Genomic DNA, 22,661 nt, shown 5'->3' with positions numbered 1-22,661 from the left:
AGAGTCTCTTACATATTCAAACAACAAAATATGTCTTAAAATTTATTTCACATAAGTAAAAAGCTGACTATTTATTCATTACGAGGTAATCTTCTCTTAAAAAAAAAAAAAAACAAATGAAGAACTGCCACTTCTATATAGTGTATAAGAATACAATTACCGTATAATGTGCATTCAGTGTCCCCCCCTTTATGGTTTGGAGGTTAATTAAAGAGGGCTAAATATAGTCTAAATGTTGTAAAATATGAAGGTATAAACAGAGTAGGAAATATGACATCATTTTTAGTAAAGCTAATGTTTTAAATACACTCATTTAAAGAAATTATTCATATCTGTCTTTTTAGCTTCACAGATGTAAGTACTCAAAAGACAAATGTGTTTTTTGAGAGCTAAAACTATGCAAGCATAGTTATCAATCTATGGAGCTGAGAGAGCCTATGAGTGGGGACTCAACAACCAATACCACTTTACAGCTTTTGAAGCTGTGACTGAAAATAACTGACGTAACAACTTCATGGCTGATTCTCCAAAGGTGCTAGGTTGGATCAAGTCATCAATCTAAGGTCACCCTTACATCTTAAGGAAACAATACAGACTGTTTGAGAGGACCTGATATTAGTTTCCAGTAATGCTCAGGTCTCACTCAGTTTGATAGATTTATCAGGACTGATTTTACCTATAACTCAGAAAGGACAGATAAATCAGCAAAAGTACCCAAATACAGCGTAAGAGAGGTAAACAGAAAAGAAAAATCTATGGAAATTCAGAGGAAGAGGAGATTTATTTCCATTTAGAGGAAATGAGGAGCAACTTCTAAATGGAGGCAACTCAATACCCTCACATAGCAGAACTGGGACATGGAATGATGTCTAATAAGCTGGTACTACTAGTGATATACTTAAAATCTTGGACCAAAATCAAGTTTCAAAACGCTGGGGTCTAAATGCAATGTGGGATCTTGGATTAGATCCCAGAGCAGAAAAAGGACATTAGTAGAAAAACTGGTGAAGAACAGATAATGTTTAGTTAACTGTAACGCACCAAGACTGGTTTCATGGTTTTGACAAAATTAGCATGGTAACAATATGTTAACATTAAGGTAAACTGGGTGACTGTATCCAGAAACTCAATATATTATTTTCTTTTCTGTGAATCTAAAATTATCACAAAATTAGCTGTCTATTTTTAAAACAATAGGGGGAAAAAAGGCAGGGAGAATAAACCATGCTGACAAAGATGACTGAGGAGGCCTGTAGATCTGCAAAGTGCCTTAAAAATGTCAAAGGATAAAACAAAACACTGAGGGTAAAATCTTGTACTTTTACTGTTATCGGAAGATTGCCCAATTACCCCTCTATTTCTCAAACAGCACAATCAAACGATAATAATAATTCCACTTCTGGGGATCTATTCAAAGAAACAATCCCCAGTAAAACTTTCACTTAATGTATAAAGATGCTCATGGAATTTTTTAGTAATAAAAAATGGAAACAATCTAAATATAAAAATAGTTAAATAAACCTATTATTAGACCCTTCTTTATATTCCTCCCAAGTCTATCTAACAAACTTCTCTCTATATTTTATGCCATACTTCCTTGTCATTAATTCTAGATAGAGTTGATCTGTATCTCAACTATACATGACACCTATTTAAATCATGTTCTGCCGATAGTACTTTAATATCTGTTTCATGGTCTAGATTATGAGATTCTTGACAGCAGAAACTAAGTTATATTCACATCAGAATCCTTGGCACATAGCAGTTAGCAAATAAATTCTTCAGAAATGAAATGTTAAATTATATAGGAGTCACACTTGGATAAGTCTAGTCCCACAGAGGACAAATCCAATTTTGTTGAAGATCTATACAATAAGCAGAAGCTGCATATAACAGAAGGTCTAAGGAACCCACAACTAGCCCCAGGGTAGTAAATTTTCTATCAGCGGATACAGAGGTAGCTATAATATTCTGACAATGTCAATAAACAGAAGTGCTCTTTTCATGGAGGGAGTATTAACAATATGACTGAGATTGTGCTGACAGTGTATTGTATGCGGGTTGGAATACAGGCTCTGAAGTGATATGGCCCAAGTCTAAGTCTTAGCTCTGCCTTTATTTCCTCACCCATAAAATGAAGGTGACAGTAAACCTCCCTTATAAATTTGTGGTGAGGGTTAAATGAGATGATGCATATAAAAACTTGGCATGGTGCTTAGAACACAGTAAATATTCAATAGAAGTTAATTTTTGTTATTACCATTATTACTGCCTCTTAAACTTCTGGCCTCCACTTACATTAGTTGATTCAGATGTGAAGGAAAGAAATAATCCAGAGGAAACTCGGCAGCATCTATAAGAACTGTAAAGCTGTAGAATGAAAATTTCACAGCTGGAGGCAAGGTTAATATATTTATTCATCACCTTTTATCACAGGTGATTGGAACTTGGAGAAGAAAAATAAATATTAAAAATCTAGACAATATTTAAGAAGAGAATTTAGATTTTAGGTAAAGTACAGCCTTAGACTAAGAACTAAAGATGGAAGAAATATGAGACCTGGGGAAAAAAATGCTTACCCAGAGTAACTAATACAAGTTAACACTGGTAGAATGTCCTATGCTTTTACCAGTGCAACACGAGTAGTAATAATAAAAGAATAATAATATGGTAATGACAGTTGCAGCTGTGGCTAACACTTATACAGTACTTACTATGTGCCAGGTACTGTTCTAAATGCATTACTACATGTATTAACTCATTTAACCTATTAACTCTTAGACAGAAGCATTTGGGCTTAAGAATCCAACAGGTCTTAAGTTAAATCTTGGCCCTATCACTAATGGCCAGAGAACCTTGAGCAAGTTACTTCACTTTTCTGAGCTTTAGATTCCTCATATCTAACTGGGAGTGAGATATCTAACCCACAGGGAACATGTGAGGATGATCTGACAGTAAATCACAAAACACCTATCATCATGCCTTATATATAGTTAGATACCCTGGTAGCTATAACTTTATCATTTGCTATCAATATTGTAATCATAATTCAATCTTATGACCAAAACATCATTCTGAAGGCATGCAGAGCAAAGTTTTAAAAGGGGGAACCTTTTGCTTCCTTCCTGAGTTCCTCTTCGGCTTTACACAAAACAGTGAAAGTCAAAGTGTTAGTTGTTCAGTCACGTCTGATTCTTTGCAACCCAATGGATTGTAGCCCGCCAGGCTCCTCTGTGCATGGAATTCTCTAGGCAAGAATACTGGAGTGGGTAGCCATTCTCTTCTTCAGGGGATCTTCCTGACCCAGGTCTCCTGTATTGCAGGCAGATTCTTAACTATCTGAGCCATTAAAAAATGGTAAGTATTCTATATTATCATTAAGTTTTTTCTCAGAATAAACTACACATGAGTAAAGAAGAATATTATAAAGATAAAAAGACCCTTAGACTAGCTTTAAAGATTTTTCACTCTAGGAATAGTAGTGGTGATAATTCTACAGTTTCTTACAGTAAATAGTGCTGAAAAGAATGAAAATGGCATATGGCTGGGGGAATCTTCCAAAGAAACTACTCTTCACAACCATCCCCTGTTCTTTTCTCTGCCTTTTAAGGTCACAGTAACATGATAGAAAATCTGGGACTCAAACCATCTGTCCAGGCAGTTCTATCACTGTTCATTTCTCTCATTAAATAATCAGAACACTTCACACTTCCCAAACACTGCTACCATAAAGAGCAGTTAAAGCAGAATGAAAGAAGCTTTTTCTAGCCAGAGATGTAGTGGTTAGAAATGCACAGTTCTTCTGAGGTTTGACATGGGATCATGCCAGTGGGAAGAAAGAAATCCAAGCTTTAGAAGAAAAATTAAGAATAACAGGATTATAATACAAGCTCCAGAAACAAAAGGTGACATTCTCATGAGGTCTCTAAGAACAGATGTGGCAGTTTAATATTGAGATAATTATACAGGTTTCTGATTTATAAATTTCTTATAAGTCTAAGAAGAAGAATAGTTTTCTTTACTGCTGAGAGTATTAATAATAGCAACTAATAACTTCTTAGCACTCAAGATATGTTTAATTCTCTTCAAAACCATTTTTGTGGATTAACTCAGTTCTTAAAACCATTCTATGTAGCAATTTCTGTTATTATTCTCATTTTACATTTGAGGAAATTTAGGACCAGGGAGGTTAAATAATTAGCTGTAAAAATGGATAGCTGGGATTCAAAAGCAAACAGACTGGCTCCACGCCTTTAATTTCTATGCTATACTATCTCACAGTTGTTGTTTTTTTTAAAGTCTGGAAATTATACATTAAGTTTGGCATCTTTATTATATTTTAATAAACAAACTAGCTAAATGTCAAAAAACACTTCCCTATTCACCTAGCCACAGTGAGAGTGTCAACTACATATTTATTAGCTTACTAAGTATTTCTGTCTTAGAGTTTATTTAGCATGAAGGTGTTTGTTGTCATAAAGCAAAATAATATTTTATAATATATGAGCTTCAGGAACACACTCCAGGATCATGTCAATTTGGGGATACTTTATGACTTCGAGAAAAAAGGTTTGGATTATTCTCAAATCTCCAGAACAAGGTTAATATTACATGGAGACTCCTTGCCTTTAAATAAAGATTCAAATAAAGTATGTAATGTCTATGTATCCAGGAGAAACCAGTCTGAGTTTGGAATTATTCTTCTGTGCTACAGAACATTCTCCAATGTGCCCAATGGCTCAAGTTTATTCAGTGATAGAAGCCCTAATCTCAGCTAGTTGGTGAGGTAAATCTATGCTCCTGGTCATAAGAACCAGTAAGAATGACATAAGAACCATAAGAATGACAACAATGACAGCAGTCACACTAGCAATCATAATATTAATAACACTAAATAATTATAACAAAGGTAACCACCACTTACTGATAATAAGGGCTAAGTATCCCACTAAGTGCCTCATACTGCCTCATACTGTATCAGGGAGGCAGTAGAGAGTACTGATTAAAAGTATGAACTCCAGAGACAGGCTGCTGCCTGACCTATCTGCTGTGATGTTGAACAAATGACTTAAATTCTCAGTGCCTCACAGACTATCTATGGTTGTTATGAGGATTAGATGTGTTAATACACGAAAAATGTTCCCATCAGTGCCTGATCCACAGTAGTATGAGGAGATTAATGTTCAAAAAAGCTAAAGGCTACAATTAGTTAGGGTGAAGCTGACATTTTCCAGGTCTGCCTGACTCCAGAGCCCACATTCTTTGGGTTCAGGTTCACATTCATTCTCTCTCTCTCAGAACTGTCAACAGGCCAACTGCATCATAAAGGGTATTATACACAGTTACTCTACATTTTTGTCTTTTATAATCAAAGCGTTTGACTAAGGCAGCATTAAAAAAAAATGCTCAAAATGCCAGTCTAATATATTATAGTCCATCAATTAATTTAGAATTGAGATACTTTCCCCCTACAATTTTCTATCTGAATCAGGTGTCTTAAAAAAGATTATAATTAGCAGTGTCTTTCCTTTCTTGTTAGCACATACAATAATGGTACATCTTACAATGCATATCACCTTACATTTGACAAAATGTGGTAGCTGTTAACTACCATATTATCCTTTAAATGTATCTTTTAAAGTATCCTTTAAAGAATGGGCCTCAGTCTATGCTAAAGGCACATTCCAGAGCTTGCCCAGCATTCATGACCTCAGTTCCAGCCAATCCCAATTTCCTCACTTAAACTTCACTTCACCTTAACTATCTCCTTCTTATTGATCCTTACCCATTCTCATCAAATTATTAAGTTCCAACAGCTCTAACAGCCAATTGGTTTTTTGGCTCAGAATCTGGGCCTAATTTTCTGTTCCTTATTTTGCCTTTCCCTTTCTGATGACTCAAGGGCTTCCAATCATAATGACTTCTTGGAGTGACAAACCCAGGGGCACTTCCTCAGTCCTGATAGGTATCCTCACTTCTCAAGCATAACTGGGAAACTCTTTGGGAAGCTGAGAAGTATCAGCTAACAGTGGAGCCTTGATGGTCATTCCCCATCCCACCCCTTTTTCAGTTACTTCCTTACTTCTACCTTCTGCAGTTATTTCTAAAGCCCCCTTTGTAAGAGCTTATCTGATTCATACTTAAACTTTTTTCCTGTTTTGGCCTGAGTGCCTCCATTCCACATATGGTCAGTCTCTTCATAGAAGAAAAAAATGTCAAGTTTTACATCATCTTTTCCTTGGAAAGACAATTCCAAGCTGTCTTCTACCTAGGGAGAAGATGAAAACCTTTACAGACTGAAACAAAGGAATTAACATTTTTTTAAATCAAAAGAAAAAAAGATTCTTATGTTTTATATGGAGAGAGTATAGGTTTCAAGATAACTGTTTTTCAAGCTGGAGCATCTCTGAAATTGGGATGCATCAGTAGCACACAATCATTAGATTTCTTTCTTAAATGTATATAAAATAATGTTGCTTTTTACAACTGAAGACAACTCAGAATAAATGACTTATAGTAGTTACAGGATCACTCTGCAAAACATCCTGTTCCAGAGTTCCTTTCTGACTAAAAAAGAAAAGTAATCAAATAAAAATTATTCCCTTTAATAACCAAGTAAAACTATCAGGAAGTCATTATAATCAATAACTAAGTACTTATGTAAATCTAGTATAGAAACCCATATATCATTACATTATATATATTAAAAAAGAAGAAATAAAAGTACAAAGAATTCTGAGAGCATTTCCCTAAGAAACTTATCCTACAAACTTATCCTCCAAGTTCCCATTGGACTTGGTACACTTGTCTGTTGTAGCACTAACCACTTAACTGTTCATGCATTTGTTTTCTCTCAGTTAGACAGTGGGCTCCTCAAGGATAAGGACTGTACCTTATTCACCTTTGCCATCCGTGCAGAGCACAGTGCCAGGCAGAGACTGGGTGTTAAGGCACTGTTACGTCATTTGCTGAATGATTAGAGTTCTATTGCTTTGACTTTGACCTCAGGAAGATACTTTATTAAATTTTTAAATAAACTAGAATGATTATGATGAGGGAAGTAATTTTCCACAAACAGAACATGCTTCTTGCTTTCTAGGACAACACCTCCCTGGGAACAAGCACATTACGAGTAAGGTGATGGCCAGGGATCATAGGCTTAGGCTATATGAATTAAATTATCTAAAAGGAGATTTCATCTAAGCCACAATGACCTGTGAGAAAATTACTATGACCTAGGACATGTGAAATAAATAAGAAACCCAAGTAATGTTTGAAATGATTCTGTATTTTGAGTCCTAAGCAAATCAATGGAATGTTTTGAGGTGATAATAATATGATGTCTATGTGAACAAAAAAATAAATGACATTTCAGGTAGGGTAGGTGGGATTCTTACTTCTTATATTAATTAATTATTATGTTATGTTGTTCCCTAATGTAATGGCAATAAATTCTTCTTCAAGAGTCCAAGATCCTTTTCACTTTCTTGTGGTCAATAAAAAGCCAGGTTTTCTAGTTTTCCTTAAATAGTGCAGAAGGCACAAGTGGTAATAATTTTCTGTTGAACTCATTCTGGCCAATACTGAATGATAAAATGCTATATGAAACATCTCTGAGTTGCTTAATATAAACTTTACTTTTGAAACATGTTACTACTGAAGTGAAGCATTTTTATTACTGACCTTCCCAAATTTGTGTTTGAGTGGGAGTCCTGCATCTTGAAATGCTGAAATAATATCAGATTTGTAATCCTGTATAAAAATTCCTAGGTCAACATCTTTACTATATGGAATAATGCTGCATTGCCGAAACCATCCTAAAAAAAAAGAAAAAAAAAAGGAATAAGAAAACTTTTTTAAAAACTTAAGTTTGGAAATAATTAGTAATTATTAGAATGGACAGTCTTTATAACAATGTATTTTATTTCACAGGATTAGATTTAGTGTGCTTTATCAGAATTTTTAAATTAGATCCCAACTTAATATTTATGATCATAGGAGCCAATTGTTGAAGAGTATTTCTTTTATTCCTCCCTTCCTTCACCTGCTCTGAGCACTCAGAAACCTCAAGACTTTTCATGATGTACTTTAATTTCTGAATAAATTATTAGCTTTAATAATGTTAACTGAGCCATTCATTTAAAACACTGTTACTTCTTAAAATGTTTACTCATAAATCTATGGTGAAAGTTGCTTTGAAAATATGCTAAAAACATAATTTAATTCTTTTGCTTAATCAATATTCCTTTCCTAAGCAGTAATTTGTAGGACTTAACAGCTCTGAATGTGTGATGGGTCATATAAAAAAGAAGAGCAGTATCAACCTCCATTTTCACATATCATCCAAAGATACGTCTATATATTTACTATGTATCTAAGTTAGGTGCTATTGTACTTTCTAAAAGGAAAAAGCTTTATACCTTAATATTACTAAGGGCTCTAGGTTTTCCCTTAATATCCTTCTACTCCTTTCATTCAAAGTATTCAAAAAGTAAACAAATGTCTACAATTACCTTTGGGAAATACTGTTTGGAATTCTAAACTTTAATTTCAGTTTTAACACAGATCTTTAGAAACCAAGAACAGGAGGATCTCACATCCAGTTTAAGAAAAATCTATAATCCACATCTATCAAAAAATCACAAATTATTAAAAAAGAAAAAAATGGAAGGCACTTTAAATATCACCTAATCCAACTTCTCTCATTTTATAAATGCCCTTAAAGGGCTAAGAACTCAAAAGACAGCATGAGAAATGATTAAGAAGAATTTTGGTAACAGTCCACAAAACAATCTTGCTTCAAAAAGTTAAACCTTAGAGCATATATCACATAAACGAGATGTACTCTTTTTTGTGCAGGGCAAGAGGCAGAGGTGGCTTACTCTAGCTGTAAACTCCTTGACACGAAGAATCATGTAAATTTTCCACAAAGCTTAAATGACAAGATAACCATATATCCCTGTTTATACCTGTTGTACCATAATTACTAACAGCACTCCTTTCATTCATTCAAATTAAATAAATTATATGGTAACCCTCTAAAAGCAGAACAGAATTAACTTTTGTACAAATAGTTATAACTAAGAGGGAACAAAAATAGCTATAATCAGTTATCATTATAAACAAGAAAGAATTTTTAAAAATTTACGATTCTTAATAAGTTTATATTTCAAAGAAGTCTGATCTAATGAATAGTGGAAACAGATTTGGAAATCTTTCTTGGATTCTAAACTTTCCCATCTCAGAATAAGCAGAATATGATAAGACAATGATGTCCCATCAGTGATACCATCATGATGTGGAAAAGATTTGGGAAAGACCTTATAACATTCCCTTCATTGTTTCTCTTAAAAACACTTGATCTTAGAAACTTTTGATGCAATGCAAGTTGTCTGTATTGTTTCTATGTAAAGAAACAGAATACAGTTTCTTTTTAAAGAGAATAACCACCTATGGGTAGAAATAATAAAATGCTAAAGATTACCTGAGGATCACATGTAGTCTACATGTTCTGATATAAATTTTACACACATTATTTTGGGAACCACAACATGGCCTTCCTAATTCTGTTTTATGATTTTGAAGTTATTTCTTTTTAAAAAAATCAATAAATCCTTGCTCCATGCACTATGTTTATTCTGTCTATAAATATGACACTTCAAATACCACTGATGTTTTGTCATCTCAAGCAGTCATCCCTAAAGCCAAAGAGGATGAAATGTCAAAAAGACAAATGAAAAGCAAGAATTTTACCTAGACAAGTTCCACTGCTCAGCCAGAACCGTACTCCCAACTTCTTTAATGTTTTGGCTGCTAGTTGCAACAATTCCTTTGCACGCTTCTGAAAGGTCATAGCTTCCACAGTGTTATCATCAAGGTATTGCTACAGATATAACAAATAGTAAGCTACTATACTATAGCAATGGCACCCCACTCCAGTTCTCTTGCCTGGAAAATCCCATGGACGGAGGAGCCTGGTAGGCTGCAGTCCATGGGGTCTCGAAGAGTTGGGCAGGACTGAGCGACTTCCCTTTCACTTTTCACTTTCATGCACTGGAGAAGGAAATGGCAACCCACTCCAGTGTTCTTGCCTGGAGAATCCCAGAGATGGTAGAGCCTGATAGGCTGCTTGCTGTCTATGGGGTCGCACAGAGTCGGACACGACTGAAGCGACTTAGCAGCAGCAGCATACTATAGCCATTTCTAAGTTACCAGAAATATTTCTGTGACATCCAAATTAAACTTGAAAACTAACCCATATTATAATTTTTCTAGTATAAAAATCAGGTTTCAGAATTCTTTGTTAGTCACACATTAAAATAAGACTATAAAGAGCAGATTCTAGGAGAGCCAAGTTAAAGGAGGAAGGAATATAATCAGGATTCCCAGGGGTGAGTTTTATACATTCTAGTTTTACAGGAAAAGGCTAATTAAGACAGTTACATGCATATCTGAACTACAATGCATTCAATGATATTTTCATCATTCACTAGTATAAATGCTCTTTAGGACTGAATAGTATAGTAGAAAGAACATAGGATTTTTGAAGCAGACTGTGTTCAAGTCTAATCTCACTTCATTTTAGCTGTGACCCCGGGCATATCACTTCAGAAGAAAATAAGCTCTATGAGGAAAGGGACTTCATTTTGTTTATCACTGTATCTCCAATGTCTAAAACAGTGCCTGAATGAATAAGAGAATGAAAGAACAAATCTCTCTCAGATATAATTTTCTCATCAGTAATTAAAGGATAATAATTATAGTCTGCAAGACAGCTGTGAGAATTTAATGAGCTAATGGATGACAGACAAATGTCTCACAAATTTTTAAATTCTATACAAATACTAGTCATTTATCTATAGTCTCTTCACTTTTCTTCATTTTAGGGGGTTCGGGAACTGAAGAAGAATTATAAGTTCTTCACTAATGCTTCACTACCTACAGGACAAAGTCTAAACTTCTTGGCGTGACAGACAAGGTCACTGTGTTTAGGTCTAGACTACTGGTCTGGCCTTTATCTCCACCCTCCTCATATTTCACTCACCAAATATGTCACAATTTTTCAAGCCTCTGTGTCTTCATAACATGCTTCCTTTGTCTGAAATGCCCTTGACTAATAAAATCTTGAATGTTTCAGTTCCACCCTCTGAAAAACAATCTCTGATTTTCCTAGGAATACATATATATTTATTCCTCCAGGACTCCTCTTCAGTTCAACATTAGAGAGCAAAAAATTATGTTTGCTACTAGATATGTAGACACAGACTAATGAAAAACTCTGTTCAATGAGCTCATAAGTTACTATTTTTATATACTTTTACTATAATTATTATATTTAATTCTTTTTTGATTTTTTGATGTACAAAACATCAAGAGCTTCTTTATTAAATGAATTATAATTTATATACAATATTATATTAGCTTCAGGTATAGAACACAGTGATTTTAAATTTTCATAGAGGTGTAGAAGACAGTGATTCAATATTTTCATACATTACAAAATGATCACCATGATAATTCTAGCTTCCATCTGTCACCATACAGAGCTATTACAATATTACTGACTATATTCCCTATTTTGTACATTACATACCCATGACTGGAAGTTTATATCTCTTAATCCCCTTCACCTATTTTGCCCATTCTCGCTTATCATATTTCATTCTAACTGCTGATTCTATTTATATTTCCTCCACTAGGCTGTAAAGATGATTCCTTGAGGGCAGGTACTGAATCTCTCCATCAGTGTATATGCAAATTTCAAATGGTACCTAGCATATAATATGTGACTAAAACATACTGATAAATGGGTAAATGAATAAATGATTGATTAAGCCCCTCCCATGCCAACAATATCCTAAAATATCAGGCATTCTTTTACAATAGGAGGAAATACAGTTCCTACAAGGACCATATATTTCAAGCAAAAAGTATTGCTAGGAAAAAAGAGGGATTCCTGAAGATAAGTTACTTTCTCCAGAATACATATATGGGATCTCTTTAATATGAAAACATCCTCAGAGCCATAATGCTGTTAGGACATATGACTGGAATGAGAGATGCACGCTCTTATCCCTGCTGCAGGGAGAAAAGTCTAGAGCTAGGAGTTTAGAGACTCAGAATTTAGTCCATGCTCAGCCAATAATGACCGTGACTTACATCTCAAGACCTCACATCTTACATTTTGAGACCTTAGTTTTCTTAAATGTTAATGGTGAATCTTGGCTTATTTCACAGAGTAACTGAAAGGATCAAATCAAATAATATAAATGAAAACTTTATGTTCTACAAAAATATTACTCTGATAGTTATGTCCAGTTGACATACCTTTAATAACATGACACACCCAGAAATTCCATTCATTAGAACTGACCCTCATATGTGTTCAAATATAAACATGTATATACCTATACACTCTTTACATGTGTTATGGACTTTAAAAATTATAGTTATACATAGGGCTTTCCTGGTGGCTCAGATGGTAAGAAGTCTGCCTACAATGCAGGAGACCTGGGTTTGATCCCTGGGCTGGGAAGATCTCCTGGAGAAGGGAATGGCAACCCACTCCAGTATTCTTGCCTGAAGAATCTATCTCATGGACAGAGGAGTCTGGCGGTCTATGGACCATGTCACAAAGAGTTGGACACAACTGAGCAAACATACTTTTTTTTTTTTCATTTAAAATGTCTCATATAAATCTTGGGATTATCATGAGTTTAGAAAAAGACTGAATCCTAATTTAAATATCACATCATATTTGATCTTTTCTGTTCAGGCAACTTTTGCCCAAATCTTTCCCCAAAATATAGATTAAAAATAACAAGATAACAGAAGGTGCCCACACATTCATAGATGAGGAAACTAAGAGTCAGAAATTTTCCCCAGGTCTCAGAGCAATGTAGTAGAAGAGGATATGAATATAGCTTTCTAGATATTCCTGAACTAGGGATCCAGATATTTCCATATCCTCTATGGTTTTTTTTACTGGAACTCAACACACTGGAGAGCACCAATTATTTTTTGATGGCTGCTGCTGAGACAAAATCAAGTGCAGAAAAATATGTATTATCCTATGCTTTGGTAGATTGAGAAAATAGTTGAAGTAAAAAAGGAAGTCAGGAGACACTTCCCTCTGTTCTCCTTCCCTTCCTGGACTCTTCTAAACTAGAACCATTACATGAGGCAGAGCAAGAAAGTGAACAGTGGTGGCCTGGCAAGGGTATCGGGGCCTGAGCAGGTGATGTGGGCATCCACATGGGGCAAATCAAAATCAAGCAGCATCTGACAGGATAAAGTGAAAGCACAGAATCACTTCTGTGTTAGTCTTACTAAAGGTGTATAATATCAATGTAACATGAGGAAAAACCACACAAACCCCAAACAAGGGACAGTTTACAAAATATCTAGCCTGTAATCTTCAAAAGTATCAAAGTCATAAATGTTAAAAAGTGATTGTGAAACTGTTCCAGATTTAAGGAAACTAAAGAGACAGAAAATAAAAGCAACATGTGATTCTGAACTAGATCCTTTGATTATAATGGTCATTATTAGGATAATTAGCAAAACTTGAATGAGGATTAAATGGTAATAATCTTTATGTTATTTTCTGATTTTTTGTATTAAGATATTATGAGAATGTTCTTGTTTTTAAGAAATATTAAATTACTTGAGGTTGTGCGGTAGATATCAACAAATAACTCCCAAATGGTTAAGGAAAAGGAATTATTTGTATTGCATCTGTAACTTTTCTGAAGGTTTGAAAACGTTTCCAAAAATCTATTTTAAAAAAGGAAAGTTAGAAGGCTGCTCTATGAGATCTAGTAGATTAGCTCATCAATTTTTTTTTAAACACCAGGCATTGTATTTAAGACTGTTTGGCGCCATCAAGTGTTCAAAGTTAGGTATGTTCACTTTAATTTGAAAACTGACCTTCCTGGTTCTAACATAAGAAATTAAGTCAATTCTAAAGGAAATCAACCCTGAATATTCACTGGAAGGACTGATGCTGAAGCTGAAACTCCAATACTTCGGCTACCTGATACAAAGAACCAACTCATTTGAAAAGACCCTAATGCTGGGAAAGACTCGAGGCGGTAGGAGAAGGGGACGACAAATGATGAGATGGTTGGATGGCATCACCAATGCGATAGACATGAGTTTGAGTAGGCTCCGGGAGTTGACAGGGAAGCCTGGCATGCTGCAGTCCATGAGGTCGCAAAGAGTCGGACACGACTGAGTGACTAAACTGAACTGATTCTCATGATTTCTCAATATTTTGAAACATTTTACATTTTACACTGCCTTCTAACAAAGATCAATAAAATGAGTATGGGCAAATGCTTGCCAAGTAAATGGAGCAGCCCCAGTAAGTGTTCTGGAAAAAAAAAGAAAAAACCATGATTCTGAGCACCTTATTCTTTATGCATTTTCCCACCACTATAGGATCTTTTCTTTGTGTCAGGTATTGTGCTAGATGCTGGGGCTACAGAGGAGAGTAAAATAAGATGCCTGCTATCAAAAAGTTCACATCATCTTATAGGTAGACAGGACAGACATTCACAATTAATTGTGATAATTGCTAGGACAGAGGTGGCAATCAGAACAAACTCTTTGAGACAGGAACAGTGAATGGATGGTGAAATTCAAGCACCAGTCTGCTTCTCTTCCGCTTCCTCATACACTGTGGTAGGGATGTGAAGGGCAGCACTTGCCCACTGACACTGGCCCAGCTACACATGCAGTTTTCCAGCTTCTCATTCATGAGGCTTCAGCCACAAATCTAAAGATTTAAAGGAACAGGGCTAGGAAGGCCTACTCTGGCTGTCATGTCTAGACGTTGGGTGCCAGCACAACCTATCAGAAAAAAAACCCTTGCATTTTTGGGTTCTGGGCATTTGGCTGGTGACAATACAGCTGGTACTTCTTTTTGTCATTCCCCTCCAGTCCTTGGATACACAGCTTTCTTGGAAGGGAACCCAGAAAATAAAATAAAATAAAGGTTTGCCCAGAAAAATAAAGGGCACGAGGAAAAACTAGAGTACCAAAACCCCACCACAGATCTGATTGCTTTCACTGTATCTCTGTTTCATGTCATTTCCTAGAGCTGAACTTTAATGTCCTTTAAAATCATCTTTATATCCCCAGGGTCTGGAGAGTTCCTGGGAAGCCGGCTTTTAATAAATGTTTATTGAACTGAAAGTTAAAACAACAGAATAAAGTAAAGTTCAAAAGCACTTGGTCTTTGTGTAGCATTTATCTTGAAAGACCTTCATAAACACAAAAAATTCATATTCAGTGCCAACCCTCTGAGAAAAACTGTATTTTCTATGAAGTATGTATTTTACATGGTTTGATCCTACTTGGATTGCTTTAAGAACAGAATGTACCATCTTTATAAAGTTTGTGGGCAATCCTAACTAAAAGCAGAGGCCAGTGCTGAACCTGTCAATGTCTATCCAAATAAAATAAGGTCTCCGTAAATATCAAACCATTCAACTGGGGAATAAATTGTTCCTTAAGGTTAATGTTTAATCTACTTAAAAAATTTAAACAATCTAGAAGGAAACAGACAAATCAGAAAAGACGTTTTCTTACCTAAGTCTCTTTTTACCCTCCCCCCACCTCAACTGGTAAATACTAAAAATAAACATATTTCCTTTAAATTGTAAAGTACAATATTTGGTTAACTCTAACCTGAAAGAATGCTCGAGCTTCTTTATACCTACACTCAATAAATCTAGAGTGTGGTATTTCTTCTAGAAAGTGCATTGGATCTTTTGGAATGAGAACATCTAATCCATCAACAGTAATTTGTTGTAACTCTGGCCTGAAAACAAAAATTAAGACTTATTACAAGGACTTAATTCAGAAAACTGGCAGCCTCTTCAAAGTACATTCATTAAAAAAAAAAATACAACATAAGCAAAATAGCTAAAGATCAAGCATATAAGGTATCATTTTTAAAGATCTACTCTTTTAGCAACTGTCAAATATATAATACAGCAATGTTAATTAACTATAGTCATCATACTGTATATTATATCCCAAGAACTTATCTCATAACTGAAGTTTTTACATTCTGAACACTTTTACTTATAAGTATATATCTACAAACATACTTTATCCTGTGTCTGATCTCTTTACAAATATAATAAGATTTGTATTCTTTTATGCCTCACTTCTGTCACTCAGCATTGTAGGATTCATCTTGTTGCTACACAGAGCATGAGTTAAGAGCTTCTTCATTTCCCTGCCCCATGGTTCTTCATTGTGTACACACACCACATTTTGTTTGGGGCACTGAGAACAATGTTGCTATGAACATTCTGATACATATTTCCTGGAGTATATGTACATGAGTTGCTTCTTGTTGAATATTTACATTTCAAAACTTATTTGTATGAAATACATTTTAAGTTTTATACTAAATGTGAAAAAGAGAATAAGAATTCATGACTGAACAAGGTAGGTTTCACGTATTCCCTTTAGACCCTGAATTTACCTGTCAAAAGCTCCAGGATAACGACCAAACTGTAACTTTCGAAAAGGAACAAACTTCCTGTCGACATGTCCTTTCAGCCGTAGATGGCCGTGCCAGAGGTAGTTGCCACTCCTCTCATGAAAGACCACCAAGTGGATGGCATGACTGGCCAATTTGCAGATGTAGTGCAGGGGGATTTCAGTTCCAGAAAGTGAGTCTATCCAATCCAGCCGGGGGTCCTTGCTCTCGATCTTCAGGCATTGAAATCCCATATTTTCAGCTATCCAAAACCAGCCTTCCTAAAACAAAAGAAACATTTAAATATTTTAAATGTTTGAATATTTAAAATAAATACTAGTAGCAAAATTAAAGTTACTCTTAATACTGAATTAAGTCTTCTGTATTATTGTCCTAATCTGCTCTTTGCCTGAAGATTAAAAAACGAAGGTGGAGAAGGAAAGGTGGTGGTGAGAGAATTAAGGAAAGCATCAAAAAGAGAAACCAAAGAGCATGGAAGACATGTTCAAAGACTCTCTTTATGAAAATCAATACAAATTTCTCCCTTGGAATGAGAATGTCCATGCACTATAGTGTTCTCTGGTTAGCATCTCCAAAGTAAATGTTAATGTAAGGACTTAAAATTAAACCTGTGATTCTCCACTTAACTTCTAATAATCTTCAAAAGTGCTTCATAAGAGCAGGGTTTCTCATCTCATAGTTATATCCCAATGCCTCAAACTGCTACTAAAATAGAAGTCTATCATAATATACATCGTTAGAAAACAGAATAAGATATACTATAAAGCAAAGTACATTTCAAACAGTTATTAGTTATAGTATAACTCTCACATAAAAAGATTAACCTATAGGGTAGATTTTTAATCCTAACAACCAGTGCTACGGATGGTTAAACAGTATTATTAAGAACACCTCCCATTTGAACAGAAATGTACAGTTTTTAAAGAACCTTTATAAACATTACTGTATTTATATATAACATCTATGGCTTCCCTGATAGCTCAGTTGGTAAAGAATCCACCTGCAATGAAGGAGACCCCGGTTCGATACCTGGGTCACGAAGTTCCCCCTGACAGGATAGGCTACCCACTCCAGTATTCTGGCCTGGAGAATTCCACGGACTGTATAGTCCATGGGGTTGCAAAGAGTCAGACATGACTGAGCGACTTTCACTGACTGGTTGAATTCATGACATCGATCTTAAAGAGTAAGTAGCACAGATATTGTACATAAAGAAAAAGACTTACATAAGTCCAAAGAGACAAAATTAACAAGAGGCAAAGCTACTGCCAGCATTTAGGTCTTATGTAACCAAATACAAAGTTCTTTCTACTCTACACCACCACCTCTTTAAGTCTATATTTATATAATGTGTATGAAGCTTATTCACATTAATTATTTCATCTAATGTCCATAGAAACTATGGGAGGTCAACAGGGAAGATATTACACCTAATCTACAGTTAAGGAAAACAAAGTTCTAAGTGGTAATACCAGGCATTAAAGTTATTAAAGGTTGGAACTATGTCTAAAAAGTGATCATTCTGGTACAGAATGCTAACCAGTATCAATTACAATTGCCTTCCCCTTTCTGGATATAGAGTGAAATTGTGTTTTGGTCAAAGAAAATGTGGATGGAAACATCAGATACCACTTCTAGGCCTGGCCTTACAATGTCCCATAAGATCTCTGCTTTTTCTCTTTTATCTGCATGTAGAGAAACAAAGAACTATGGGATAGGGAGGCCACACAAATGAAACATCCTGCATCCTGGGGCACTGCTTATAGGAAAGTCATCCAGGAATACCCTTGACTAAGAATATTCACACTGGATTTTGTCAAGAGAAAATTACTCCTTTTTTGCACTAAGTCAATGAGATTTTAGGGTTGTTTTTAGCAGCAATTAATGTAACTTACCCTGTCTAAACTGTGGAAAATTCTGAAAGAGATGGGAATACCAGACCACCTGACCTGCCTCTTGAGAAACCTATATGCAGGTCAGGAAGCAACAGTTAGAACTGGACATGGAACAACAGACTGGTTCCAAATAGGAAAAGGAGTACGTCAAGGCTGTATATTGTCATCCTGCTTATTTACCTTATATGCAGAGTACATCATGAGAAACGCTGGGCTGGAAGAAGCACAAGCTGGAATCAAGATTGCCGGGAGAAATATCAATAACCTCAGATATGCAGATAACACCACCCTTATGGGAGAAAGTGAAGAGGAACTAAAAAGCCTCTTGATGAAAGTGGAAGAGGAGAGTAAAAAAGTTGGCTTAAAGCTCAACATTCAGAAAACGAAGATCATGGCATCTGGTCCCATCACTTCATGGGAAATAGATGGGGAAACAGTGGAAACAGTGGCTGACTTTAGTTTTCTGGGCTCCAAAATCACTGCAGATGGTGACTGCAGCCATGAAATTAAAAGACGCTTACTCCTTGGAAGGAAAGTTATGACCAACCTAGATAGCATATTGAAAAGCAGAGACATTACTTTGCCAATAAAGGTCCGTCTAGTCAAGGCTATGGTTTTTCCAGTAGTCATGTATGGATGTGAGAGTTGGACTATAAAGAAAGCTGAGCGCCGAAGAATTGATGCTTTTGAACTGTGGTGTTGGAGAAGACTCTTGAGAGTCCCTTGGACTGCAAGAAGATCCAAACAGTCCATCCTAAAGGAGATCAGTCCTGGGTGTTCATTGGAAGGACTGATGTTGAAGCTGAAACTCCATTACTTTGGCCACCTGATACAAAGGGCTGTCTTATTTAAAAAGACCCTGATGCTGGGAAAGATTGAGGGTAGGAGAATGGGATGACAGAGGATGAGATGGTAGATGGCATCACTGACACAATGGACATGGGTTTGGGTGAACTCCGGGAGTTGGTGATGGACAGGGAGGCCTGGCGTGCTGCGCTTCCTGGGGTTGCAAAGAGTCGGACATGACTGAGCGACTAAACTAAATTGACCCTGTCTAATACAATTTTACCTTGGTTCTCCTTATATTAGAATTAACTGCTGTAGGATTTCCTTTCTTCATAAACCTAAGAGGTGGAAAGTACTGATTGAGTGTAAGAGTGGCCCATTCAGAGCACGAATCTACTGTACAGGATGAAATAAAAACATTATAAATTGGTAAATTTAGGAAAAATTTAAAAGGCCAGACAGAACTTGAAAAGGAATCAGACCTCGAGTGTGAGGAGATAGACAAAACAGCAAGAACTATGAAATGGCTTGCCTTTTCATAATCATGACAGAGGAGAGTCAAGAACAAAGAAGTTGCTCTCATCAAACACAGCAAAGGCCTAACTAAAGGCTGTACTGCACAAATCTACTTCCAGTTGTGGGCTTCCCAGGTGGCTGAGTGGTAAAGAATCCACCTGCCATTGCAGATGTGGGTTCAATAACTGGGGTCAGTAAGATTCCCTGGGGAAGGAAATGGCAACCCACTCTAGTATTCTTGCCTGGGAAATCTCATAGACAGAGCAGCCTTGTGTTTTGTTATTTATAGCTGAAAATATTCCTGATATAATTTATGTCTTTATAAAAAATTTTAAATACAGTTGAAATTGGTTTAATCTTATATTGTTTTACAAAAGACACATTCCATTACCTGAAAGCAAATCATCTTACCTCATTCTTCCATAGTTGATACTGTAGTGCAAATGTAGTAAAGTCTCTTGGAACACAGAAAACCTTGCATTCTGAAGTGGAGGAGGCATGAGAAGTATTCTTGACTTGTTCAAAGTTTTTATTAATCAATTCCAGAATCAAAGGATCAATAAGGAACACGGGTACATTTTGACTGGATGTTAGCATAATAAATTTTTTAACTGCACGCTGTTTGAGAGGAAAAGAATTCCCTTAATTTTTCTAAACCAATACAATAATCTATCTCATTAAGTTTTATTCATTAATTTTATAAGAATACATATAGAGTGCTTATTCAATACATACCAGGCTTACTACTTTGCTAACATTAAAAAACCCACACATAAATAATACACTGTACCTGCTCTCAAGAAGCTCATGGTCTACTGAGGACAACGTACAAATATTTACAATATAAGATAAGTACAGAACAGCAATCAACTAATTAACTGCACATCAAAAGGATATCGAAAACTTCACAGAGGAAGCAGTATCTGAGATGACAACTCTGGACTTACAAATTATTCCCTTGGTAGTAGCTAAATCTTTTCAAGCAAAAGTTGGAGAGGAAATACCAGGTCTTTCAATTTTAAAATATTAGTCATGTCAACATTTTCAAAACCAAAAATCAATTGTATGTGGAACTCTTCTTCATATTTGAAATACTGCTTAATAATCTTGCCAAGCAAAAGACAAACTAAAATACACTGTCTGCTTGACCATTCCTGTACACAGTTTGACTTTCTAATAATACTGTAATACTGATATTTTAAAATACGATTCTGCTGAGCAATAAGCAGAACATTCTACTGCAAAAAATAAATTTTGAAATCAGAATGGAAACCAAATAATCACACTTAGGAGTAAACAATATCTAAGAGTAGCCAAGAAAACAAAATAAATAGCATACATTGTTGCTTAAAAGCCTACGTTAATGAAAGCAATAATGACTTCAATGGGATGTATGCCCATCAAAAAAGATGCTTCATGGAATTAAGGATGAATGATTACTCACAAAAACCTGAAAATACTTGTAAAAACATATACAAGATAATAAACAGATTAGAATATCAGGAATTATAAAGATAAAAAAGTGAGAAAATGTATGAAATCAGTCTCTTATCCTTTGTTTTTACTGTAGGGTATTATACAAATACCATCTTTGCATGAAATGTTTCCTTGGTATCTCTAATTTTCTTGAAGAGATCTCTAGTCTTTCCCATTCTGTTGTTTTCCTCTATTTCTTTGCATTGATCGCTGAGGAAGGCTTTCTTATCTCTTCTTGCTATTCTTTGGAACTCTGCATTCAGATGCTTATATCTTTCCTTTTCTCCTTTGCTTTTCGCTTCTCTTTTCACAGCTATTTGTAAGGCCTCCCCAGACAGCCATTTTGCTTTTTTGCATTGCTTTTCCATGGGGATGGTCTTGATCCCTGTCCCTGTACAATGTCATGAACCTCATTCCATAGTTCATCAGGCATTCTATCTATCAGATCTAGGCCCTTAAATCTATTTCTCACTTCCACTGTATAATCATAAGGGATTTGATTTAGGTCATACCTGAATGGTCTAGTGGTTTTCCCTACTTTCTTCAGTTTAAGTCTGAATTTGGCAATACGGAGTTCATGATCTGAGCCACAGTCAGCTCCTGGTCTTGTTTTTGTTGATTGTATAGAGCTTCTCCATCTTTGGCTGCAAAGAATATAATCAATCTGATTTCGGTGTTGACCATCTGGTGATGTCCATATGTAGAGTCTTCTCTTGTGTTGTTGGAAGACAGTGTTTGCCATGACCAGTGCATTTTCTTGGCAAAACTCTATTAGTCTTCACCCTGCTTCATTCCGTATTCCAAGGCCAAATTTGCCTGTTACTCTAGGTGTTTCTTGACTTCCTACTTTTGCATTCCAGTCCCCTATAATGAAAAGGACATCTTCTTTGGGTGTTAGTTCTAAAAGGTCTTGTAGGTCTTCAAAGAACAGTTCAACTTCAGCTTCTTCAGCATTACTGGTTGGGGCATAGACTTCGATTACTGTAATACTGAATGGTTTGCCTTGGAAACGAACAGAGATCATTCTGTTGTTTTGACCTAACAGAAGCAGAAGACATAAGAAGAGGTGGCAGGAATACACAGAAGAACTGTACAAAAAAGATCTTCACGACCCAGATAATCACGATGGTGTGATCACTCACCTAGAGCCAGACATCCTGGAATGTGAAGTCAAGTGGGCCTTAGAAAGCATCACTACGAACAAAGCTAGTAGAGGCGATGGAATTCCAGTTGAGCTATTTCAAATCTTGAAAGCTGATGCTGTAAAAGTGCTGCACTCAATATGCCAGCAAATTTGGAAAACTCAGCAGTGGCCACAGGACTGGAAAAGGTCAGTTTTCATTCCAATCCCAAAGAAAGGCAATGCCAAAGAATGCTCAAACTACTGCACAATTGCACTCATCTCACACACTAGTAAAGTAATGCTCAAAATTCTCCAAGCCAGGTTTCAGCAATACGTGAACTGTGAA

At 35.7% G+C, this 22,661-nt stretch overlaps 1 protein-coding gene across 1 annotated transcript in view; it reads right to left on the bottom strand.

Annotated features, from left to right (window-relative positions):
• FKTN (fukutin) overlaps positions 1–22,661 on the bottom strand; it is a 54,227-nt gene that overhangs the window by 13,084 nt on the left and 18,482 nt on the right. Inside the window, exons 4-9 of the mRNA XM_010843535.1 lie at positions 20,128–20,334; positions 16,502–16,779; positions 15,694–15,826; positions 9,754–9,883; positions 7,684–7,817; positions 6,141–6,268 (exon numbers count right to left, since the gene is read on the bottom strand). Of these exons, the coding sequence (XP_010841837.1) occupies positions 6,141–6,268; positions 7,684–7,817; positions 9,754–9,883; positions 15,694–15,826; positions 16,502–16,779; positions 20,128–20,334 (1,010 nt within the window). The remainder of the gene's footprint in view (positions 1–6,140; positions 6,269–7,683; positions 7,818–9,753; positions 9,884–15,693; positions 15,827–16,501; positions 16,780–20,127; positions 20,335–22,661) is intronic.

The sequence above is a fragment of the Bison bison genome, unplaced genomic scaffold, assembly GCF_000754665.1.
Source record: "Bison bison bison isolate TAMUID 2011002044 unplaced genomic scaffold, Bison_UMD1.0 scf7180017864183, whole genome shotgun sequence".
In the NCBI taxonomy this organism is placed as follows: Eukaryota; Metazoa; Chordata; class Mammalia; order Artiodactyla; family Bovidae; genus Bison; species Bison bison.
The sequence above is the reverse complement of the archived record's forward strand: the minus strand, read 5'-3'. Positions and strand labels throughout refer to the sequence as shown.